At 57.6% G+C, this 17,576-nt stretch overlaps 2 protein-coding genes across 6 annotated transcripts; one reads left to right on the forward strand and one right to left on the reverse strand.

Moving 5' to 3' along the window:
- Nucleotides 1–639: 639 nt before the first annotated feature.
- On the reverse strand, nucleotides 640–14,620 carry Sppl2b (signal peptide peptidase like 2B). Of its 3 annotated transcripts, none has more exons than XM_087909364.1 (15): nucleotides 14,483–14,620; nucleotides 7,792–7,911; nucleotides 6,949–7,131; nucleotides 6,506–6,595; nucleotides 6,191–6,330; nucleotides 5,966–6,105; nucleotides 5,756–5,852; nucleotides 5,202–5,318; nucleotides 4,190–4,271; nucleotides 3,991–4,065; nucleotides 3,858–3,920; nucleotides 3,666–3,765; nucleotides 3,277–3,354; nucleotides 2,728–2,888; nucleotides 640–1,952 (listed from the first exon to the last, which is right to left on the reverse strand). In XM_087909364.1, exons 1-15 carry the CDS (start codon nucleotides 14,528–14,530, stop codon nucleotides 1,692–1,694), a joined length of 1,755 nt encoding a protein of 584 aa, XP_087765490.1. In that variant the 5' UTR covers nucleotides 14,531–14,620; the 3' UTR covers nucleotides 640–1,691. The 3 variants fall into 3 exon arrangements, with proteins under 3 accessions (XP_087765490.1, XP_087765489.1, XP_087765491.1); XM_087909363.1 differs by having other exon boundaries at nucleotides 5,966–6,108; XM_087909365.1 differs by having other exon boundaries at nucleotides 1,812–1,952; nucleotides 2,674–2,888; nucleotides 5,966–6,108.
- On the forward strand, nucleotides 14,608–17,011 carry Lsm7 (LSM7 homolog, U6 small nuclear RNA and mRNA degradation associated). 3 transcript variants are annotated; one of them, XM_085692475.1, is made up of 4 exons: nucleotides 14,608–14,690; nucleotides 15,205–15,298; nucleotides 16,064–16,135; nucleotides 16,757–17,011. In XM_085692475.1, exons 1-4 carry the CDS (start codon nucleotides 14,685–14,687, stop codon nucleotides 16,897–16,899), a joined length of 315 nt encoding a protein of 104 aa, XP_085548601.1. In that variant the 5' UTR covers nucleotides 14,608–14,684; the 3' UTR covers nucleotides 16,900–17,011. The 3 variants fall into 3 exon arrangements, with proteins under 3 accessions (XP_085548601.1, XP_085548602.1, XP_085548600.2); XM_085692476.1 differs by having other exon boundaries at nucleotides 14,625–14,690; nucleotides 15,208–15,298; XM_085692474.2 differs by lacking the exon at nucleotides 14,608–14,690 and having other exon boundaries at nucleotides 15,010–15,298.
- The last annotated feature ends 565 nt before the right edge of the window (nucleotides 17,012–17,576 follow it).

The raw sequence follows: 17,576 nt of genomic DNA on the forward strand, positions 1-17,576 counted from the left end.
CTTTGTGACATCAGTCTTTAATCCCAGCACTCCAAAGGCAGATCCCAAGTGAGTTCAAGGCCAGCCTGATCTACAAAGTAAGTTCCAGAACAGCCATGGCTGTTACACAAAGAAGTCCCCCCAAAAAATAAATGAAAAAAAGTACTTAAATGAATGAATAAAAAATATTTAAATTGTGTGTGCATGTCTGTGTGTGGGCTCCTCCAGAACAGCTTACAGGCCATGCTGAGCCACACACGTGCTGGCAACCCACCCAGACCCCCAGGGAGCGCTGGGAGGACTCCTAACTCCAGCCTCCAGGACTGCGTCCTTCTTTCTGTGTATTTTTTCTTTAAGACAAGCTCACTCTAACACCAGGCTGGCCCTGAACTCAGAGATGCTCCTGCCTTTGCATGTGCCACCAGCCCAGCCGGGACTGTGCATCTGGGCAGGGCAGCTCACTAGGAGGTTGGGGACCACACAGCTAAGGCACGCCCTTCCTGCAAAGGGAACCAGGGCATCATGGACACGAGGAGTGAGGAGAGTTGGACCCATGGGTTCTGGCCACCCCATACCTCTGTCAGGACCCAACGCCGCTCGGAAATCTAAAGCAGAGCACTCAAGTGTCCAGGTCAGACCTCACAGAATAGGAGGCCAACGTGAGTATGAAAAGCTGTTTAATCCCCTGACAACCTAAAGCCAGGTCCCTCAGGTGGCACTGCCCAAAGCCCCTCTGACCAACTCAGAGATGGAAGAACTGTTTGGAAACCCAGTACAAAATGGCTTAAGTTAAGGCGCAGTCCAAGTGGCAGAAGCAGGTGGCTGGGCCCCCATGTTCACATCTCTGTGCACTCTGGTAGGACAGGGGTGCCTTGGGAGTCCTCCTCCCTCCTTCTTCCCCTTCCTCCCTCCCTCCCTCCCTCCCTCCCTCCCTCTGTCCCTTCCCAAAGCTCCAGGAGGACTGCCCAGGTGCGCTGCCTGTCACCCTTTCAATGCAAGTGAGTGGACACAGGTCCCAGGCTCCATCTTGACATGCAGCATGTGTGGTCGCCCCCTGCAGGCAGACCGTGGTGGGGCCCAGAGCCTGGCTGGTGAGGTAGAGGACAAATGCCTGGTCCAGAAGCCACTGTCGGGGCAGGCGCAGGGGCCGTGGCATGGAAGACTTGCACGCCTGAACTGAGGGCTATTTGCTGGGGATGTGGAGCATCTGTGCCTGGCCAGACCCCTCTATGCCACAAACTGCAGAACCTGGGGCGAGAGCCATTTACTGGCTTGGAGCGAAGAGCAGTGTTCTCGACTCCATCTCGGCATGGACCTCCTGATGGGGTGTGGACTCCTCGTGCTGGCCTAGGCCCTTGGGGTGTCTACATCTAGGCCTCATGGCTGCTCCCAACACAGGAACCTGCATGACAAGGATGTCGCTCCTGCCCGCAGAGCCCTGCCCTGTGGAAGGCGCAGCCTTAGCCTTGCATGGAGTGGGTGGCAGGCAAAGCCCACAGCCTGGTGCGAAGCAGAGCTGGGCTCCGGGGCGCAGCTGTGGTGGGGAAGACAAGCGCGAGGCCTCAGAGGGCTGAGCACCATGTTAGGGAGGGCACAGCGCAGGTCTGCCGCCCAGGAGGGTGGCAGTTGTCTCTGTTCCCTGCATGTCCCTGGTGGCCTGCATCTGTATGGCATGGAAGGCTGCAAGGGCCCAGCTCGTGCGCCTCCTTTTCCTAGGCCGAAGTCCCTGGCTGTAACACAGAGCTGGGCTGGACCTGGTCCCCATCTGTGGGGCTGGAAGTGCTAGCCATGGGACTATGACGATCCCCAGCAGAGTCTGCAACTCCTGCCTCCTCAGGCAGGCCTGCTTCCTCAGTGGGCAGGGGTCTCTTGGCTAGGTCTTCACCTGCAGGCTGCTGGGAGAGGGGGGCATCTGAGTCCATCGGAGGTGCAGGCCCCTCAGCTGGAGCCCATGAGGTCTGAGGTACATCCTTCTGTAGAGAGGAGGAAGCTGTGAGGCTGGACAAGTGGGTAGCAGACCCCAATGGGGTGGAACCCAATACAGATACAGGGTACTTAGAGCATGTAGCACCAGCACCAGCACGGACCAGCACCACCCAGCACCAGCACCACCCAGCACCAACACCACCCAGCACCAGCACCACCCAGCACCAGCACCACCCAGCACACAGGCTGCAGGAGCCCAGGTCTCCAAGGCCCAGGGCAGCAAGTCCTAGGAGCGGGTGTGTGGGACCCCTGCTCTCCTTCTGCACCTCGGGCCCTCCCTGATGCTCCTCTAGAGCCCAAGAGCAAGCTCACCAGCTTCTATGGCCAAATCTACCCTAAGGGAACCGGTGGCCCTGAGACCCTAGAGATCTCTGAGCAGAAAGCTGGCCCTGGGCAGATCCCTGCCAACCCCAGCACTGCCTCAGTGACACCAAGGAAGTCCTGGGACACAGGGCCCACAGGAAGATGCAGTCTTGAAGCAAGGCTCCTCTTGGGGAGCCACGCATCATCCACTGAGGCACCTCTCATTCCCTTACAGTCCTGCACTGTACCCCTCCACCCTCTCTGGCTGGAACAGGGCCATGCGGGGGAGGGCTTTGGCAAGGCAGCAGGAGTGTCCACGGGGAACCACAAGCCCAAAGTGTGATCTTCCAGAAGCAATGGCCCCGGGCCAGGGGCTCAGTAGGGGCACGGGAGGTTGGACTCAACTTGACCTGGTGGCCTTAGGGGTTATCACCGCAGTCATAGCAAACCGGTATTCACCGCAAAGCCGCTGCCTGTCCAGAAGGCACCCAGTTCCCGGCGCCACAGTGCCACGGTGCAGCTGGTCATCAATGTGCAGGGGACCAGGTAGAGCAGCGCGGGCTGGCCACGCTGCATGAGGACAAGCGCCACGAATGTCACCAGGAGACCCAGGCCATAGGCTGCAGGAACACAGTGTCAGACAGTGTGGCAAGGCCACTGTGAACGACGGAGGGGACCAAGGACAGGGTTCAGGCAAGCATGAACGGTGGTAGCAGAGGCAGGAGGATTGCAAACTTCAGGCCAGCTGAGCAACATGAGGCACAGAAAGAGAGAGTCACAGGGCTGTGCAGGTCGGGGAGGAAGACAGGAGGCCGCAGGAGCCGTGTGGGAAGGTGCCACCACTAGCCCAGGGAACCTGGGTCAAGCACATGTCAGGCACCCGACTACTCATGCCCAGCCCTACTGAGTGGCATTTAAAACCATCATGGGAGCAGAGGCACATGGCACTGGGGGTCTGTGGTGACAGACAAACGGCAGAGGAGGACAGGACAGCAGCGCTTCACCTACCAATGGTACAGGCCACGAAGTAGATCCTGGAAGACTGCACCTGGATGTCGAACCTGTGGCAGTAAGCCACCAGCAGCCCTGGGGGTACAGAGTCACCAAAGTTATGCGTGGCTATGGGAGACCAGTGTGACAGGATGGCCAGAGGGTTAATAAGGACCTGGAGGGTCCTGCCACGGTGGGTGGATGGGGACAGCAAGGATGCATATCACCCAATACAGCGTGTGTGTGTGTGTGTGTGTGTGTGTGTGTGTGTGTGTGTGTGCGCGCACTTGGCAGGCGTGGTCATACAGCCATGCACCACCCAGGAGGTCCTGTGCTCCCAAACCCCTCCTGAACTCCAGGCATGGGCACTATGTCCCACAGCCCCACCCCATGTGCTCAGTCCACACCTGGCACCAAGATGTCTCCAAAGCCCAGGAGGGAGAAGGGTCGGTCACACAGGGAAAGTGGTGAGGTGTTCAGCCTGGGCACCTTCAGTACCATGGGCAGCTGGGGAGAAAGCAGGGCTTATGCTAGGGGCCAACAGCCACCACCTCTGCTGGGCTCTTTCTTAGTCTGTGTCCACATGGGGAGCAGCATACCTTCTCGTGAGTGGATGAGTTCGAGGGCCCAGTGGCCACCTCCACCATGATGCTGTTCCCACTCTGCACAAGACAGGCTTGTTAGCCAGGGTGGGGGACGGGGTGGGCAGCTGGGAGGGCAGAGGGGGCCTACCTTGGTCAGAAAGGGGGTGATGAAGACGAAGAAGACATCGTAGATGAAGAGCACCAGCAGCAGCAGTGTGCAGGCCTGCAAAAGCCCGGGGCTGCTCCCGTGACCTGTGCTCAGAGCCCAGCACCCTGGACCCACGCCTCTGCACCCAATCCTCAGACCTCTACCCGGGACTGCCTGCCATGCTCCCGGGCAGCCTCACCTTGAAGGTGGGCAGGCGGATGGTCTTCAGCATGTACAGGCAGAAGACGATGCCCAGGACGTCCTGAAGGACCCAGGCCCACCTGGGAGAAAAGTGGTCAACAACTCGGAGCTCTGCCCACCTCATCCTACACCAGGTGGCCCCCGCGGGCCTGCCATCAAACCACGAGCTGCACCCACCCTGCCCACAATGGGCCTCAGACCCCAGAAGTGGCAGCGTCACCAAGCGGTAGCAGGGCCCAGAAGCAAGGTCCCAAACAGATGTGGTATGGGACTCCATGTGGGTGCGAGGCAGAGGAATGATTCCTGTACCGAGTCAGGGCTGCACGGTCGGGCTGTGCAGTCAGGAGAGCAGGAGCACTGTTCCCCACACCACTGCCGTCATCATGGGGGACGCAAGGGGATAGCAGGGACAGGCCAGGTCTGGGTGGGGCTTGACTCTGCCATCAGAGCCCCCGTCTCTCATGCACACGGCTGAGTACCTGCTCCTTCCCATGTGATGTCTGCCTGAGCACCAAGCTGCATGGAAGCCAGGAGTGCCCGGATGCCCGGGGAGAGGCCTGGGCTGTGTCAGATTGGGGCCAGTGCTGACTAGGAGCCAGGTGGGGACAGGCAGGCTATGCTCTGGGCCACGGCGCCAGGCCTCTGCCTTAAAGGGGAGTGTACATGCATAAGAACCCCGTGGGAATTTAGCACAGGAGAAAATGGGGCCTCCCATCACCATGGGGGCAGACAGCAAGTGGCACCCAGGTATCAGGTGCTACCTAAGCCCACACCAGGACAGTGGGTGACAAATAGTGGCTCTTGTCCAGCATGCCCCCTTGCCCTGCCTAGGAGCTGAACGGAGGATGGACGGCACCCTTATCTAGATTCCAATCAGGGTATGGGCTCTGGGCCAGGCCTAAATGAAATGGGACACGGGCAGGTGGCAGCTGCGGTGTGCAGCCCTCCAGAGGGGCAGCGGGGGCACCCAAGGACAGCAGAGGCAGGGCCTGGAACACGGTAGCACTTACTGGTCCTCATTGCGGAAGACGCCCCACACTACGGTGACAGCGACACAGAAGAGTGCCAGCAGCAGCATGCGGGCCTGGGGGCGCTTGTGGAAGTACGGCAGGTTGTTGTCGGGGATCCTGGAGGGGACCACCCGTCAGCGTCTCTCCTTCCCACACCACCCTGAGCCATGGCTCCTGGCTTGTGCCTGCCAGCCTCTCCTATCCCTGAGCAGAGACCCTGACTGTGGCTGGCTTTCCTTCTGACCGGCCAGGCCCCTCTGGTTTCAGGATGGCAGTCCCCAAAGGGTCTCCATCCTGTTACTGTGGCCCACGAGGCTCTGAGCAGCAGTCAGTCCCCTGGGACCCCAGGGGCGGGGAGACCCTTGGGGCTGCGGTGTTGCCACCTCCCCTTCCACCTGCCCTTCGCAGTCGCCTCACTCCCTGGCTCAGCTGGACAGGAAGAGGCACAGCGCGCCGCACAGCGCGCCCGCATGGTGAGCTCTTAGGGGGCATCTGCAGTCTCTCTGAATGTGCCAGCAGGTGGTACAGGGCAAGAGAGGGATGGGAGGGCTCACCTGCAGGTGCAGAAGGGCAGCTTGCGCACACAGGGTGCCAAGCAGCTGTAGAGACCGGTGGAGGAGGCCAAGCAGAAGATGCCGATGATCACATAGACTGTGGGACGAGGCAGGGTGGGGCAGGAAGGGGAAGAAGTCAGGAGAGCAGCTATGGGGGCGGGGCTCTGGCGGGGCTCTGGCGGGGCTCTGGCGGGTGGGCAGGCAACGCACCCAGATGGTCGTAGAAGTAGTAGAGCAGCACCAGCATGACGCAGCACATGACGACAAACACGCAGATCATGACGGGCGTCACGTCCACCGCCTCGTCCTCCTGCTTTTCAGGCCCATCATCTCGCTTATGCTTCATGTACCTTCTTAGAAAACGCTGCGGTCACCCAGGGTCTGGATCCCAGCGGCTCCACCCCACCCACAGTGCCTATAGTCAGCAGCACTCACTTCTTTACGTCACGGCTGCCGGCCCAGTAGCCACCGAGGGCGACAGTGCCCACGGCCATGATGAAGATGATGACCATGTTGTAGTCCATCACTGGCTCGCTCGGTGCATATAGTGCTACCATCACCGCACGGCCGAAGCGCTGTCCCCAAGAGGAGAGTGGGCTCAGGGCGTGGAGGGCACTATGCCCCAGCTTCACCAAGGACCCCATCTTGAACCAATACTTAGAACCAAGACCCTGAACCGACAGCACCTACTCCTAGGACCCAGGTCGCAGACTCTAAGCCCCACTCACCCTGCCATGCCCTGGTACCTACCCTGAAGATGTCTTGCAGGTCCCTGTGACTAAGCAGGGCCACAGGGATGCTTATCTCCTCATATTGTGTCTTGTTGCCTCCTGGAGGGACCTGCAGCGGACAAGAGACACAGATCACAAGGCCCTCTGGCAGGACAATGCCAATCCTCTTCCCTGAATCCCTTGTGCCCAGCTCTGCACCAGAGCGTGTACGCAGGAGAGCAGTAAGGCCCGGAGTTCAGGTTGGCAGTGCCAGGCATCAAGCCCTGGGACTCAGGGGTCCGGAAGGAGGGCAGGGTCTGGAGGCTCCTCTGAACTGGCCCAGCACGGTGGCCACTCTCAGGGTCCTCAACCCATTAGCAACTGGCCAGATCACAACTCACAAGCGAGGCCTCTGGGACTCAGTGCTAGGCTCCCGGATACTGTACCACCACCCCACAGGTGACGGGGACTCGGGCACCCTACCAGCTTCTCCTTGCTGACAATCAGCAGTGCATGCGCCCCACTGCCCTGAGCCAGCCGCACTTTCTCGTAGAAGGTACAGTTGCCCCGGGCCACCAGCGCAATCTGGTTGGTGAGGTCTTCCACAGGAAGGTCAAGGTAGGAACACAGCTGGGTTGAGCTTAAGTCTCGAAGCTTCAGAAGAGACTGCAGCAGGGAATGGCATCAGCACCACCAGTTCCACAGAAAACAGGAAGGAGCACACGCTCACTATCCCTACAGGCAACCACACCAGGATAGCCAGGCCTGTCCTACCCAGCTCGGGAGGGGGCCCAGAAGGCGACTTAGAGGACCCTGTGAGGGGACACGGCTACACAACATGCAAAGCTAGGTACCTGGGCCTGACAGAGCCCTCATCGCACACAATGCATAGCCTCCAAAGGCCTAGCAAGTATCCTGGCCTCAGTGCTGGTCACAATGGCATGAGCATCACTCAAGGCTGAAATGGCATGCTGAACCACGGTGGGCATGCGGGAACACCGGGGGAAAAGGCATGCTGACCCACTGCGAGCATGACTTTGGGCCTAGAGGCTGGGGCCACTCACACACACACACACACACACACACACACACAAAGTACACAGAAGTTCGTGCACACACCATTAAGTGTAGATGTGAAAGGGCGTAGGGGCCCACTCGGAGGACAGGCATCTCCCTGGGACTAGCATGGGGCACAAGAAGACATGGGGGGGCCCTGCCTCACCAGGCTCCCCACAGCCCTCAGGAGAACCCAGGCTGGGGGCTCCAGGTGAGTAGCAGGAGGAAGACTGCAGGTCACAGGCACATGCAGCCCAGCGCACCACTCACCACTTTGCTGAGGTCACGCGGCAGGTGGGCCCACTGCGAGTTGTAGAGGATGCAATAGTCCCTGCCCCGGATGCCACCGCTCTGGGAGACCACGTGCAACAGGCCAAACTCACAGGCCACCTGAAGTGACAAGACAGGGTCAGGACCCCCAGGGCAGAGGGGACAAGCACACCTCAGAAAGGGGTGCCCATGCCCTAGTCTTGGTGAGGACACCGGTGAGGAGGGCAGACAAGGACTGGGCACCTTCCTGAGCAAGGCATGCTGGGGTGCAGGCCTGTTATCCTGCACTCAGGAGACCGAGGCAGGAGGATAGCCATGAGCTGGAAGCCAGTCTGGGCTATAGACTCCCTGTCTGAAAGAAGGGTGAGCTCCCTCCCTTCTGTCCTCCTGATGCTGGCCATGTCCCCAGGTCACAGAACTCTTCTACGGAAGGGACCTCTGAAGGGGGAGCCACAGGGAGGTGGCCAATTCCAGAGCCAGCCATGCGGCCGAAGCACTTCATAGCGCTGTGGGGGCGGTCTTTCTGTGCACTGGGAGTATGTATTGACACGTATAGTATGTATATATAGTATGTATGTATAGTACGTATGTACAGTATGTATGTACAGTATGTATGTACAGTGCCGTGGGGCGGTCTTTCTGTGCACTGGGAGTATGTATTGACACGTATAGTATGTATGTATAGTATGTGTATATAGTATGTATGTACAGTGCCGTGGGGCGGTCTTTCTGTGCACTGGGAGTATGTATTGCTCCTGCTGGTTAATAATAAAAGGGCAAGGCAGGATAAGGCAAAATCAAACTCAGTCACCAGAGGAACAGACGCAGTAGAGCATTGGTAAAGGCACGAAACCCGTGGAAACGTAGGTTAGTAACAAGAGCTAGTTAGTAATAGACCTGAGCTGTTCAGTCAGGCATTTGTAACTAAAACGTAGGTTAGTAACAAGAGCTAGTTAGTAATAGACCTGAGCTGTTCAGTCAGGCATTTGTAACTAAAATGTAGGTTAGTAACAAGAGCTAGTTAGTAATAGACCTGAGCTGTTCAGTCAGGCATTTGTAACTAAAACGTAGGTTAGTAACAAGAGCTAGTTAGTAATAGACCTGAGCTGTTCAGTCAGGCATTTGTAACTAATTGCCTCTGAGTGATTCTTTAGAAGCAGCTAGGGGACAGGAAACCTCTGTTTACACACAGGTGCCCTGCAGCCTCTCCTGGCTCCCGTCAGCTCCCCAGCTTCCAGTGAACAGCACCTATAAGGATCACCTCCACCTGTCCCTGGGGGCTTGCTATCGGGGATGCACAGGGCCCCAGGAAGCAGGCCATCTCTCTGGGCTGCAGTAGAGCTAGGTATGCCCTCAACACCACCCCTGGAGTTAAGGGTGCACGGCCGTAAGAGCAGCACAGGGCATGGGATCAAAGTGGGCCGCAGTCAGCTGTCTGTCCAGAAGGAGGCCGCTGCCCTGAGTAGGGCAGGAGTGGGGAAGGGGAGAGCCTGTGCTAATGAGTGCTTTCGGGACTCCAAAGACGCAAACTCGTGGGAAGCGGACAGTGGAGGGGCGGGGCTGGGAAAAGATGAGTGACGACACCCCAGGTCCACCCTTCACAGAGCATGCGGGGCCAGGCATGGTGGAACATGCCCTTAAACCCAGCACTTGAGGTAGTGGCCAGCCTGGTCTACACAGGGTGTCCCGCCACGGGGCCTGAGTGGGTCCAGGCTGGCCCGGCAGTCTCACAGCGGCAGCACCAGGAATGAAGAGAAAGAGGCTCATGGAAGGAAACAACTGGGTAGAGGACTGCACAGGCTGTCCCATCCACGCTGTCGCACCCTCAGGGAGGCACCGCCAGCTCTGGGCTTGGGCCTGGCCAGTGTTTCCTGTTGCTTCCTTCTAGCCACCCAAGCCAGCTGGGAGAGTGAGCTCCAGCCCTAGACCCACAGGGTAGGGGAGAAGAGACTCCACATGAGTCACAGCATGTGCGTGCAAACACACACACCCAAACACAACAGGAATGTCTAAAAAAGGAGTTTCAGGGGGCCGGAGAAATGGCTCAGTGGTTAAGAGCACTGACTGCTCTTCTAGAGGACCCAGGTTCAATTCCCAGCACCCACATGGCAGCTCACAACTGTCTGAAAATCCAGTTCCAGGGGATCTGACACCTTCATACCAATGCACATAAAATAAAGATAAATAAATCATAAATTTTTTTAAAAAGGAGTTTCATCACATAATGCTAACCTTTCAGAGTCTGACAGAGTCCCACAGATCTGAAAAAGCAACAATAAAGTGTATCACCCCTGTGGCCGCTCTCACGCCACAGCGGGTCCTTGATGCCAGCGACGCTACAAACCAGCTGCAGAGGACAGAGAAATCAGTCTGGGGCGGAGCTGGCGGCCACGGTCAGGGAAGTCACTGGGATGGCTGAGGGGAAGACTTACCTCCCACAGACCTGCTGGGATAACGGGGCCCTGTGTACCCCACTGCAACAGGCCATGGGGGCCAAGCCACTGGCACAGCAATGACAGGACTCTCACAGGTGTCAACAACTACTTCAGGTTGGCTGGAAGCTGCCTACATGTGCTGGGAGATCACAGTCTGCAGCAGGGACACAGCTGCTATTGTAGGCTGGGTCTCATGGCGCCCAGGCTGACATCAGATTCTTTGTAGCTGAGGATGGCCCTGAACTTCTGATCCACCTCCTGAGTGCTGGGACAACAGGCATACACCTGGCTTTACGGTGCTAGAGACGGGATGCAGTCAGGGCTCTGTGCACACTGCGGTTTGGGGGAATGTCTGCGGAGTGCCCGTTAAGACGCCTTCTACACATCTGTGCTTCCATCTAAGGATCATGGCGGCTGCAGGCCCTGTCAGTCACAGAGGGAAACCAGCCAGGCTCCTGAGGAGAGCTGACCACAGCTGTGGCACATGGACCAATGGTCAGCCTTCACTGGAGAAGACACCACATTTTGCTCCTAGGGCTCAGGGTGTGTCACGGAAGAGGAAAGAGTGGAGGGTCTTCGGGTGTCTGAGGCTCAGAACTCTGCCTCAGTAACTTTCCTAAATTCAGGAAGTGTAAGCTCACAGACCCGCTGCCAAGGCCACACACAGCATTTGCTGGGGGCAGACAGCCAGCCCAGCGTGCCAAGCCTGTCAAGAGTCGGCTTCTCAGTGATGAGCCCCCCCACAGTCCTAAGGGCTCCCCACAGTCCTAAGGGCTCCCCACAAGTCCACTGCTTCACTACGCTCAACCTGGGTGGAGTCATTTCTGTCGTGTGGGTGAGCTATCTGGGGCACAGAGATTTGGTTTCTATCTCCCCACAAGTCACTCAGCATCTGGGCTCTCAGAACTCACTCCTCCTGGTGGCAGACTCCTCAGGGAGAGACTGGATGTCACCAGAGGACCTGCCGTGGAAACAGGCAAGGAGCCACGCTGGCTTGAAGACATGGATGGACAGCAGTCTGCAGCAGGACCGGCAGGGTCCGTATTAAGATGCTTGGGTCTCACACAGACCTGGCCTGCCCCCTTTTAACTCAGCCTACACCCTGCAAGAAGCCCTGACCTCTAGGTAGCAGCATGGGGAAGCTCCTGGAGGCCCTGGACAGAGGGCAGGCAGCCGTAGGACTTGTTTCAAAGCCAGCACTGCTGGGGCCAGTGTTGTCAACTCAGGAGAACTGAGTCCTTGGCACCAACTGCCCACCCATGGTCCCCACAATATCATCTCTGCCTCTCCAGGCTGTTGGGTGTGTCCAGCTCAGGGGAGGGAAGGGGCAGAGAGCAGCAGAGTCTGGACTCCTCCTGTCATCTGTGCTTAGAAAGCCGCATCGGCACACAGTAAGTCCATTCCTGTGTGGCAGCCATGGCTCCTCTCTGTCCCCGCAGCAGAGCCCTGTTCTGTGGGCTCGGGATGGGCTATCTGTGAGAGTGGCTTTTGTGAAAACCGGAGATCGAGAGAACTGCCTCTCCTCACAGCGGTCATTATGACCACAAAGGCGCATTCACGGTCATCCGCTCCACGGCACACATGGCAGCCTTTCTACTCCATCAGCACAGGCCAAGACCAGAACAGGCCAGGCTCTCCTAACAACCAGTTCCTAAGGCTCCGAGTCCCAGCAACACCTGAGTGCAGAAGTCCCGACAGCAAGTTTATTTAGAGACATCTGGGCACCATGAGCCTACCTCAGAGTGGTGGGCAACCAAGACAGCGAGAAGTAGAACAATGGGGGCCTCGGGGACACCAGAGGCCTGACGGGGAGATGGGCAGTGGGGCTCAGGGACACCAGAGGCCTGCCACAGTGCCATGTAGTCCCTCTGCATACTCCTCTCCTGGTAATGGAGAGAGGGTATAACTGGGGACATTCGGTCTTTGAGTCAGAGTCACAAAACAGCAGAGGGTCCAAGCCTGCCACCAAGCCACCTCCTGCTCAGAGAGCCAGCTTCACTACTGGCATCCGGAACAAGCTGTTGTGACCCAGTCAAGAATGCCACCTCCCAGATGTGGGAACGGCAGAGACAGCTGCTCTTAAGCAGGATAAAGTCCAGGTGACAGCCATTGCCTGCCCAGATAAAGTGCCCAGCCCACAGCTTCACTGCCACCCAGGCCCTTCTGCTCAGTCTCCAACCTTAAGAGGAAACCTGGCCTCACACTTTTGTCTAAACAGCTCCCTGGGGGAAGCACTCCACAGGTGACAGCTGCTGCTCATCCCCAGGGAAAACACCATTTCTCACAGCCTGGCCAGCACCATCGGGGAGAACAGATCAGAAAGAAAGGCAAGGCCGGCCAAGGCAGGTTCAGTCGTGATGTCAAAGACAAGACAGGAGGGGCTGGAGAGATGGCTCAGAGGTTAAGAGCATTGCCTGCTCTTCCAAAGGTCCTGAGTTCAATTCCCAGCAACCACATGGTGGCTCACAACTATCTGTAATGAGGCCTGGTGCCCTCTTCTGGACTGAAGAAAGAATACTGTATACACAATAAGCAAATAAATAAATATTAAAAAAAAAAAAAGACAAAACAGGAAAAAGTAGAAAAGCTGCAGCGGGCATCAGCTGCCCAAAGAGGGTTATTTCCAGAGCCAGGCCAGTTGCACAGTTATGGAGCCAAATTACGCAGGCCCATACAATGCCTGGCGCTACACAACACAATTGTGCCTTCCACACAAGAGGTGGCTGCCTGGCTCTTTACAGTAAACAACCTGAGGCCTTCTGAGCGAGTGGACAGGATATGCTAAAGTCCTTCTGTCCCTTGCCTGGGGAAGAGGTGTTTTTCAGTCTACTTGATGAAGGCACAGACAAAGAGGTGACCTAGTCACCCCCCACCAGAAAGCAATCACCAATGAAGTTTTTGTTAAGCTTCCTGCTCAGTTTACCTTGATATAAAAGCTGTTTGGAAAATAAACGCAGGTGATTTCAGGATCTGAATTATCTCTGAAACTCCCTCCCGTTACTGTGTGAATTGGAATTGTGTCTTCATTTGTTCCCACGCCTCCACTCTGGTACAAGAAATGATTTATGTCTGGGCTGGTCTGACACCAGGTAAACACGGCACAGAGTCCTGGACCGCTGGCAGGATGCAGCAAGCCCTGACAAACTTTCCAAAGCGCATGTCCAGCCAAGAGCTGGCCAAAGGGAGATGTGGGCCCCATGGTGGAGCAGCTAGGAACCACAGGCCTGAGGAATGCTTTGACTTCTTAGCCAATCACGGAAGGGCATGTCAGGAGAGCTGGGGAGGCTGAGGCAGTTACAAGCTCAAAGCTAGCCTGGGCTATAAGGGAAAACCTGTCATAAAATTTTGTAATCTAAAAAAAAAAAAAAAAAAAAAAAAGAACTTAAAGAAACAGCCCAGTCCCCAGAATCCATGAGAGAAGAAGAACAAACATATAGTACAGAGCAATGTGCACTTAGGACAGTAGCACAGGCTACCCTGCAGGCCCGTCCCCTGTAGAACCCAGTAACTGCCTCGTGTGCCTGACGCTGAAGCCCTCCAGGATCCACGGGGACTGGAGGCTGATGCCAGAGAGACAAACACGACAAGGAATCTAACAACAAGCCAGGTGTGTGACACAGAGCTGTCATCCTAGCGCTTGGGATACTGAGTTCCTGGCTAGCCAGAGCCACGTAGGGTGTTCAGGGCCAGCCTGGGCAACACGGCAAAGTCAGAGAACAGCCAGCACCGCAGAGCGAACTGGTGACCAGCCTGGGCAACACGGCAATGTCAGAGAACAGCCAGCACCGCAGAGCGAACTGGTGACCAGCCTGGGCTGCAGAGCGAGTTGGAGGCCAGCCTGGGCTACACAGTGAGTTCAAGGCCAGCATGCCACCGCATCTCAGAAAGCAAAGCACACCCAAAGCCAGGTTCCTGCCTGGGCGCCAGGCCGGGGCGCATCCAGCGCACATCCTGAGGTCCCCCACAGGTACCCCGCGTTTTGCACTGACCCAGAGGTGGGGACCCCCCCTTCTGCCCAAGGTCAAGGAGCAGAAGCCGGGGCGCAGGGCTGCAAGCACCGGAGGAGGAGCGCGGGGACTCGCCCCATTCTGCAGAAGGGGAAACTGAGGTTGGCAGGGGACGGCGGCGGCGGTTGGGGCCCCGGGGAGCAGGGCGGGCGGAGCCCGACCGGAAGTGTGCGGTGGCGAGAACGAGGGGACGACAGCAAGGTCACGGTCGCGAGTGGCGCGGTCGAGCCGACCCGCCGCAGCGCTCACCTGGGCCGCGAGCAGCAGCAGGGCCGCGGCCAGCCGCGCCGCCGCCATGTCCGCCGGTTCCACCGCAGCTCTAAGCGGAAGGTTTCCAGGCAACGCCTTCGGGGCCCGGCGACGCGCAGGCGCCGACCCTGCGCGTGCGCGGACTGTCCCCTCGCGGTAAGGGGCGGGGCGGTGCCTGCGCAGAGCGGCGCGCGGCGGCAAGATGGCGGTGCGTGTGGCTGGATCGCGGGGAGAGCAGGGCTTCGGGCGCGAGAGATTGTGGAAGCGAGAACCGGGGAACACAGAAGGACCAATGAGAGGGCGGCGGACGCCCGAAGACGGATAGGGGGACAAGGACGCGGAGGGATGGGAATTACGTGGGACTACAGACTGGGCGACATGGGGATACATACCTGGCAACACGAGGATGCTGACGGGGACATGGGATGCAGACATGGAACATGGGGATAACAGACCGAGCGTTAAGGGGCTGCTGACGGGGGATATGGGGGGAAAACAGACTGGGCGACATGTGAATGCAGACGTGGGGGGACATGGGGATAGAGACAGAGATGGAGACTCAGGGATGTGGAATTCAGTTAGGGGGAATGGGACATGGAAATAAAGGTGCATACGTGGCTATGGAAGCAGTCGGGTGGTGGAAAGGAAACCCTGGGTGCCAGGTCCAGGCAACAGAGATGTGGGAAGATTGGGCCTCACTCTTGAACCCCGCCACTCTCCAGCAGGACAAAGAGAAAAAGAAGAAAGAAAGCATCTTGGACTTGTCTAAGTACATTGACAAGACCATCCGAGTGAAGTTCCAGGGTGGCCGGGAAGGTGAGTAGGTACAGCAGGCCCCTAAGACAGAATCAGGGTGTTGGCAAGCAAGGGAAGCCACACAGGGCAGACATTTTAACTCTTAACGAGGACTAAGCTTGGGCCATCCTGTAACATTGAGAGGTACCAGTATGCCCCAATTGCAAGTTGGGAAACTGTCCCAGGGAAAGAGCCAGGTGGGGTAGCACCCAGACCATCATTGGTGATCCTTGTAGAAAGAGGAAGGAGTCCTTTCAAGAGCCTGGAGGTAAGCAGGTATCCAGGAGGTTTCCAGTAGCAGGGGCATCGAAAGTTCCAGGCCAGTCTGAGCTGTGTAGCCAAGGCCCTGTCTTCCTGACAATCGGCCGGGACGGAGGCTGTAGCTGAGCTGGTAGAGCGCTGTTTAGTTGTCATGTAGCCCTGGGTTTCACTGCCAACACCATGTGGACCAGGTGTGGGTGTGCGAGTCTACTATTCCAACGCTAGGAGTTCAGGGCTGTTTTTAGGCTACCTAGTGAGTCTGAAGCCTGGGCAAATGAGACCCTCTCAAAAAAAAGTGAAATAAATAAATATTGACACTTGACCCGCCACGAACTCACTATCTGTGGCTCCTTCCACACTGTAAAGAAGAGAGTTGGAATCACAGTCACCAGGCCACCACACAGGGACACATCTTCCCATGAATTCTGTAGTGGCAGCTGTCATTGAAGTGTCCCCATGCCTGGGTCTGCCGTGGAGGAAAGTGACAGCATCCTCCCCATCTCTCTCCTCCACATACTTCTCAAGCCAGCGGGATCCTGAAAGGGTTTGACCCACTGCTCAACCTGGTGCTGGATGGAACCATCGAGTACATGCGAGGTGAGCTGCCGTGTTTGCTGCAGGGGCGCACCAGGCCCTGCTCCTACCCACACCTGTGGTCGCTGCAGGGGTGCCACCAGGCCCTGCTCCTACCCACACCTGTGGTCGCTGCAGGGGTGTCACCAGGCCCTGCTCCTACCCACACCTGTGGGGTCACGTTGCAGCAGGTGGTGACCTAGGGTTTCCGTCCCTCCCTGATCACCAAAGAGGTCAAAGCCTGCCACGATGACCCCATTCCCTTCAGCCCTCCTGGGGAGTCCGGAATGTTAGCCTGTGTCAGTGGCTCCAGGGCCCATAAGATCTCAACTTACTCCAGAATGCCTGCAGTGCTCACAGAGCCCCCTCCCCAGCTCTCTGTCCCCACCTCCTGTCCACCCTCTCCGGGGCATTTGAGTCCTCTGCAGACCACCCCTTGGTGTTTATGGGGTGATCATCTGCCCTTTAGGGTTCTTGTAGAATCTCAGGTATCCATGTCCACGGTGAGCTCTGAGACCCGAGCGCCCGACTACTGTCTGTCCCTAAAAGAGAGCTGTGAGAGACGGGACAGCCCCTCTGAGGTCCTGGTTATGGCGCAGTAGGTGGAAGGACACCCCTTCAGTTCCTCTTGCCTGTCCCCCCCAGACCCCGATGACCAGTACAAGTTGACGGAGGACACACGGCAGCTGGGGCTCGTGGTGTGCCGTGGCACCTCGGTGGTGCTTATCTGCCCACAGGATGGCATGGAGGCCATCCCCAACCCGTTCGTCCAGCAGCAGGATGCTTAGCAGGCGGAAGGCAACCTCACCCTGGGCCCTCCCTTCCTGTGTGAGCTTCCGTTTGGTGTTTTGGTTTCTGTTTTTTTATTTTGTTTTTTTAATAAAATTGCCAACTTGAGCATCCACGTCTCCTACCCCTTCCGCTTTGTCACTTTGGTCTTCTGAGAAGCCAGGGTTGGGTGGAGGACCGTGTACAGGGCACAACACAGCACGACCCAAGACCAGCAAAGGGACTGGAGAAGCCTGGGTGCCTGAGGTCACCTCCGCCAGGCCAGCCTCATCTCACAGCCTCTCTGCCCCCGCTGGGCTATAGCAAGAGGACCTGACACAAGAGGCACATGGGGAGATGGAGGAGCAGCTGCAGAGCCCAGTGATTGGCAGCAAGCCCAGGGCCCTGGAAGGGATCAGGGCAGGCCAGCAGACTGACCTGCAGCTGGCATAAGGCAACCATAAATTAGCCCTCAGCCCTCCTAGTCCCTTCTCAGCAACCGAGCTGGAGCCCATGTCACAGTCCCCAGAGACAATCAGCCATTCTTAAGTTTGGGGAGCCAGGCAGCAGGAGCCTGGCTCCCTGAAGATGTGACCCAAGGCCAGAGTCAGCCATGGTCCCACTTCTCAGTGGTAAAAACGAGCCAGCCAGCCCTGCGTAGTTCCTCTGGAAGCAGTCAGTGCTGCTGGCCTTCCCC

This window comes from Myodes glareolus, chromosome 8, assembly GCF_982192425.1.
Source record: "Myodes glareolus chromosome 8, mMyoGla1.1, whole genome shotgun sequence".
NCBI lineage: Eukaryota > Metazoa > Chordata > Mammalia > Rodentia > Cricetidae > Myodes > Myodes glareolus.

Coding starts and splice junctions, on each gene's coding strand:
- Lsm7 (XM_085692474.2), top strand. CDS start 15,016: ATGGGGATAGAGACAGAGATGGAGACTCAGGGATGTGGAATTCAGTTA. Junction 15,299..16,063: donor GTTCCAGGGTGGCCGGGAAG/GTGAGTAGGTAC, acceptor ATACTTCTCAAG/CCAGCGGGATCCTGAAAGGG. Junction 16,136..16,756: donor AACCATCGAGTACATGCGAG/GTGAGCTGCCGT, acceptor TGTCCCCCCCAG/ACCCCGATGACCAGTACAAG.
- Sppl2b (XM_087909363.1), bottom strand. CDS start 14,530: ATGGCGGCGGCGCGGCTGGCCGCGGCCCTGCTGCTGCTCGCGGCCCAG. Junction 6,331..6,505: donor ACCTGCAAGACATCTTCAGG/GTAGGTACCAGG, acceptor TCTTGGGGACAG/CGCTTCGGCCGTGCGGTGAT. Junction 3,766..3,857: donor ACTCATCCACTCACGAGAAG/GTATGCTGCTCC, acceptor CTTTCTCCCCAG/CTGCCCATGGTACTGAAGGT.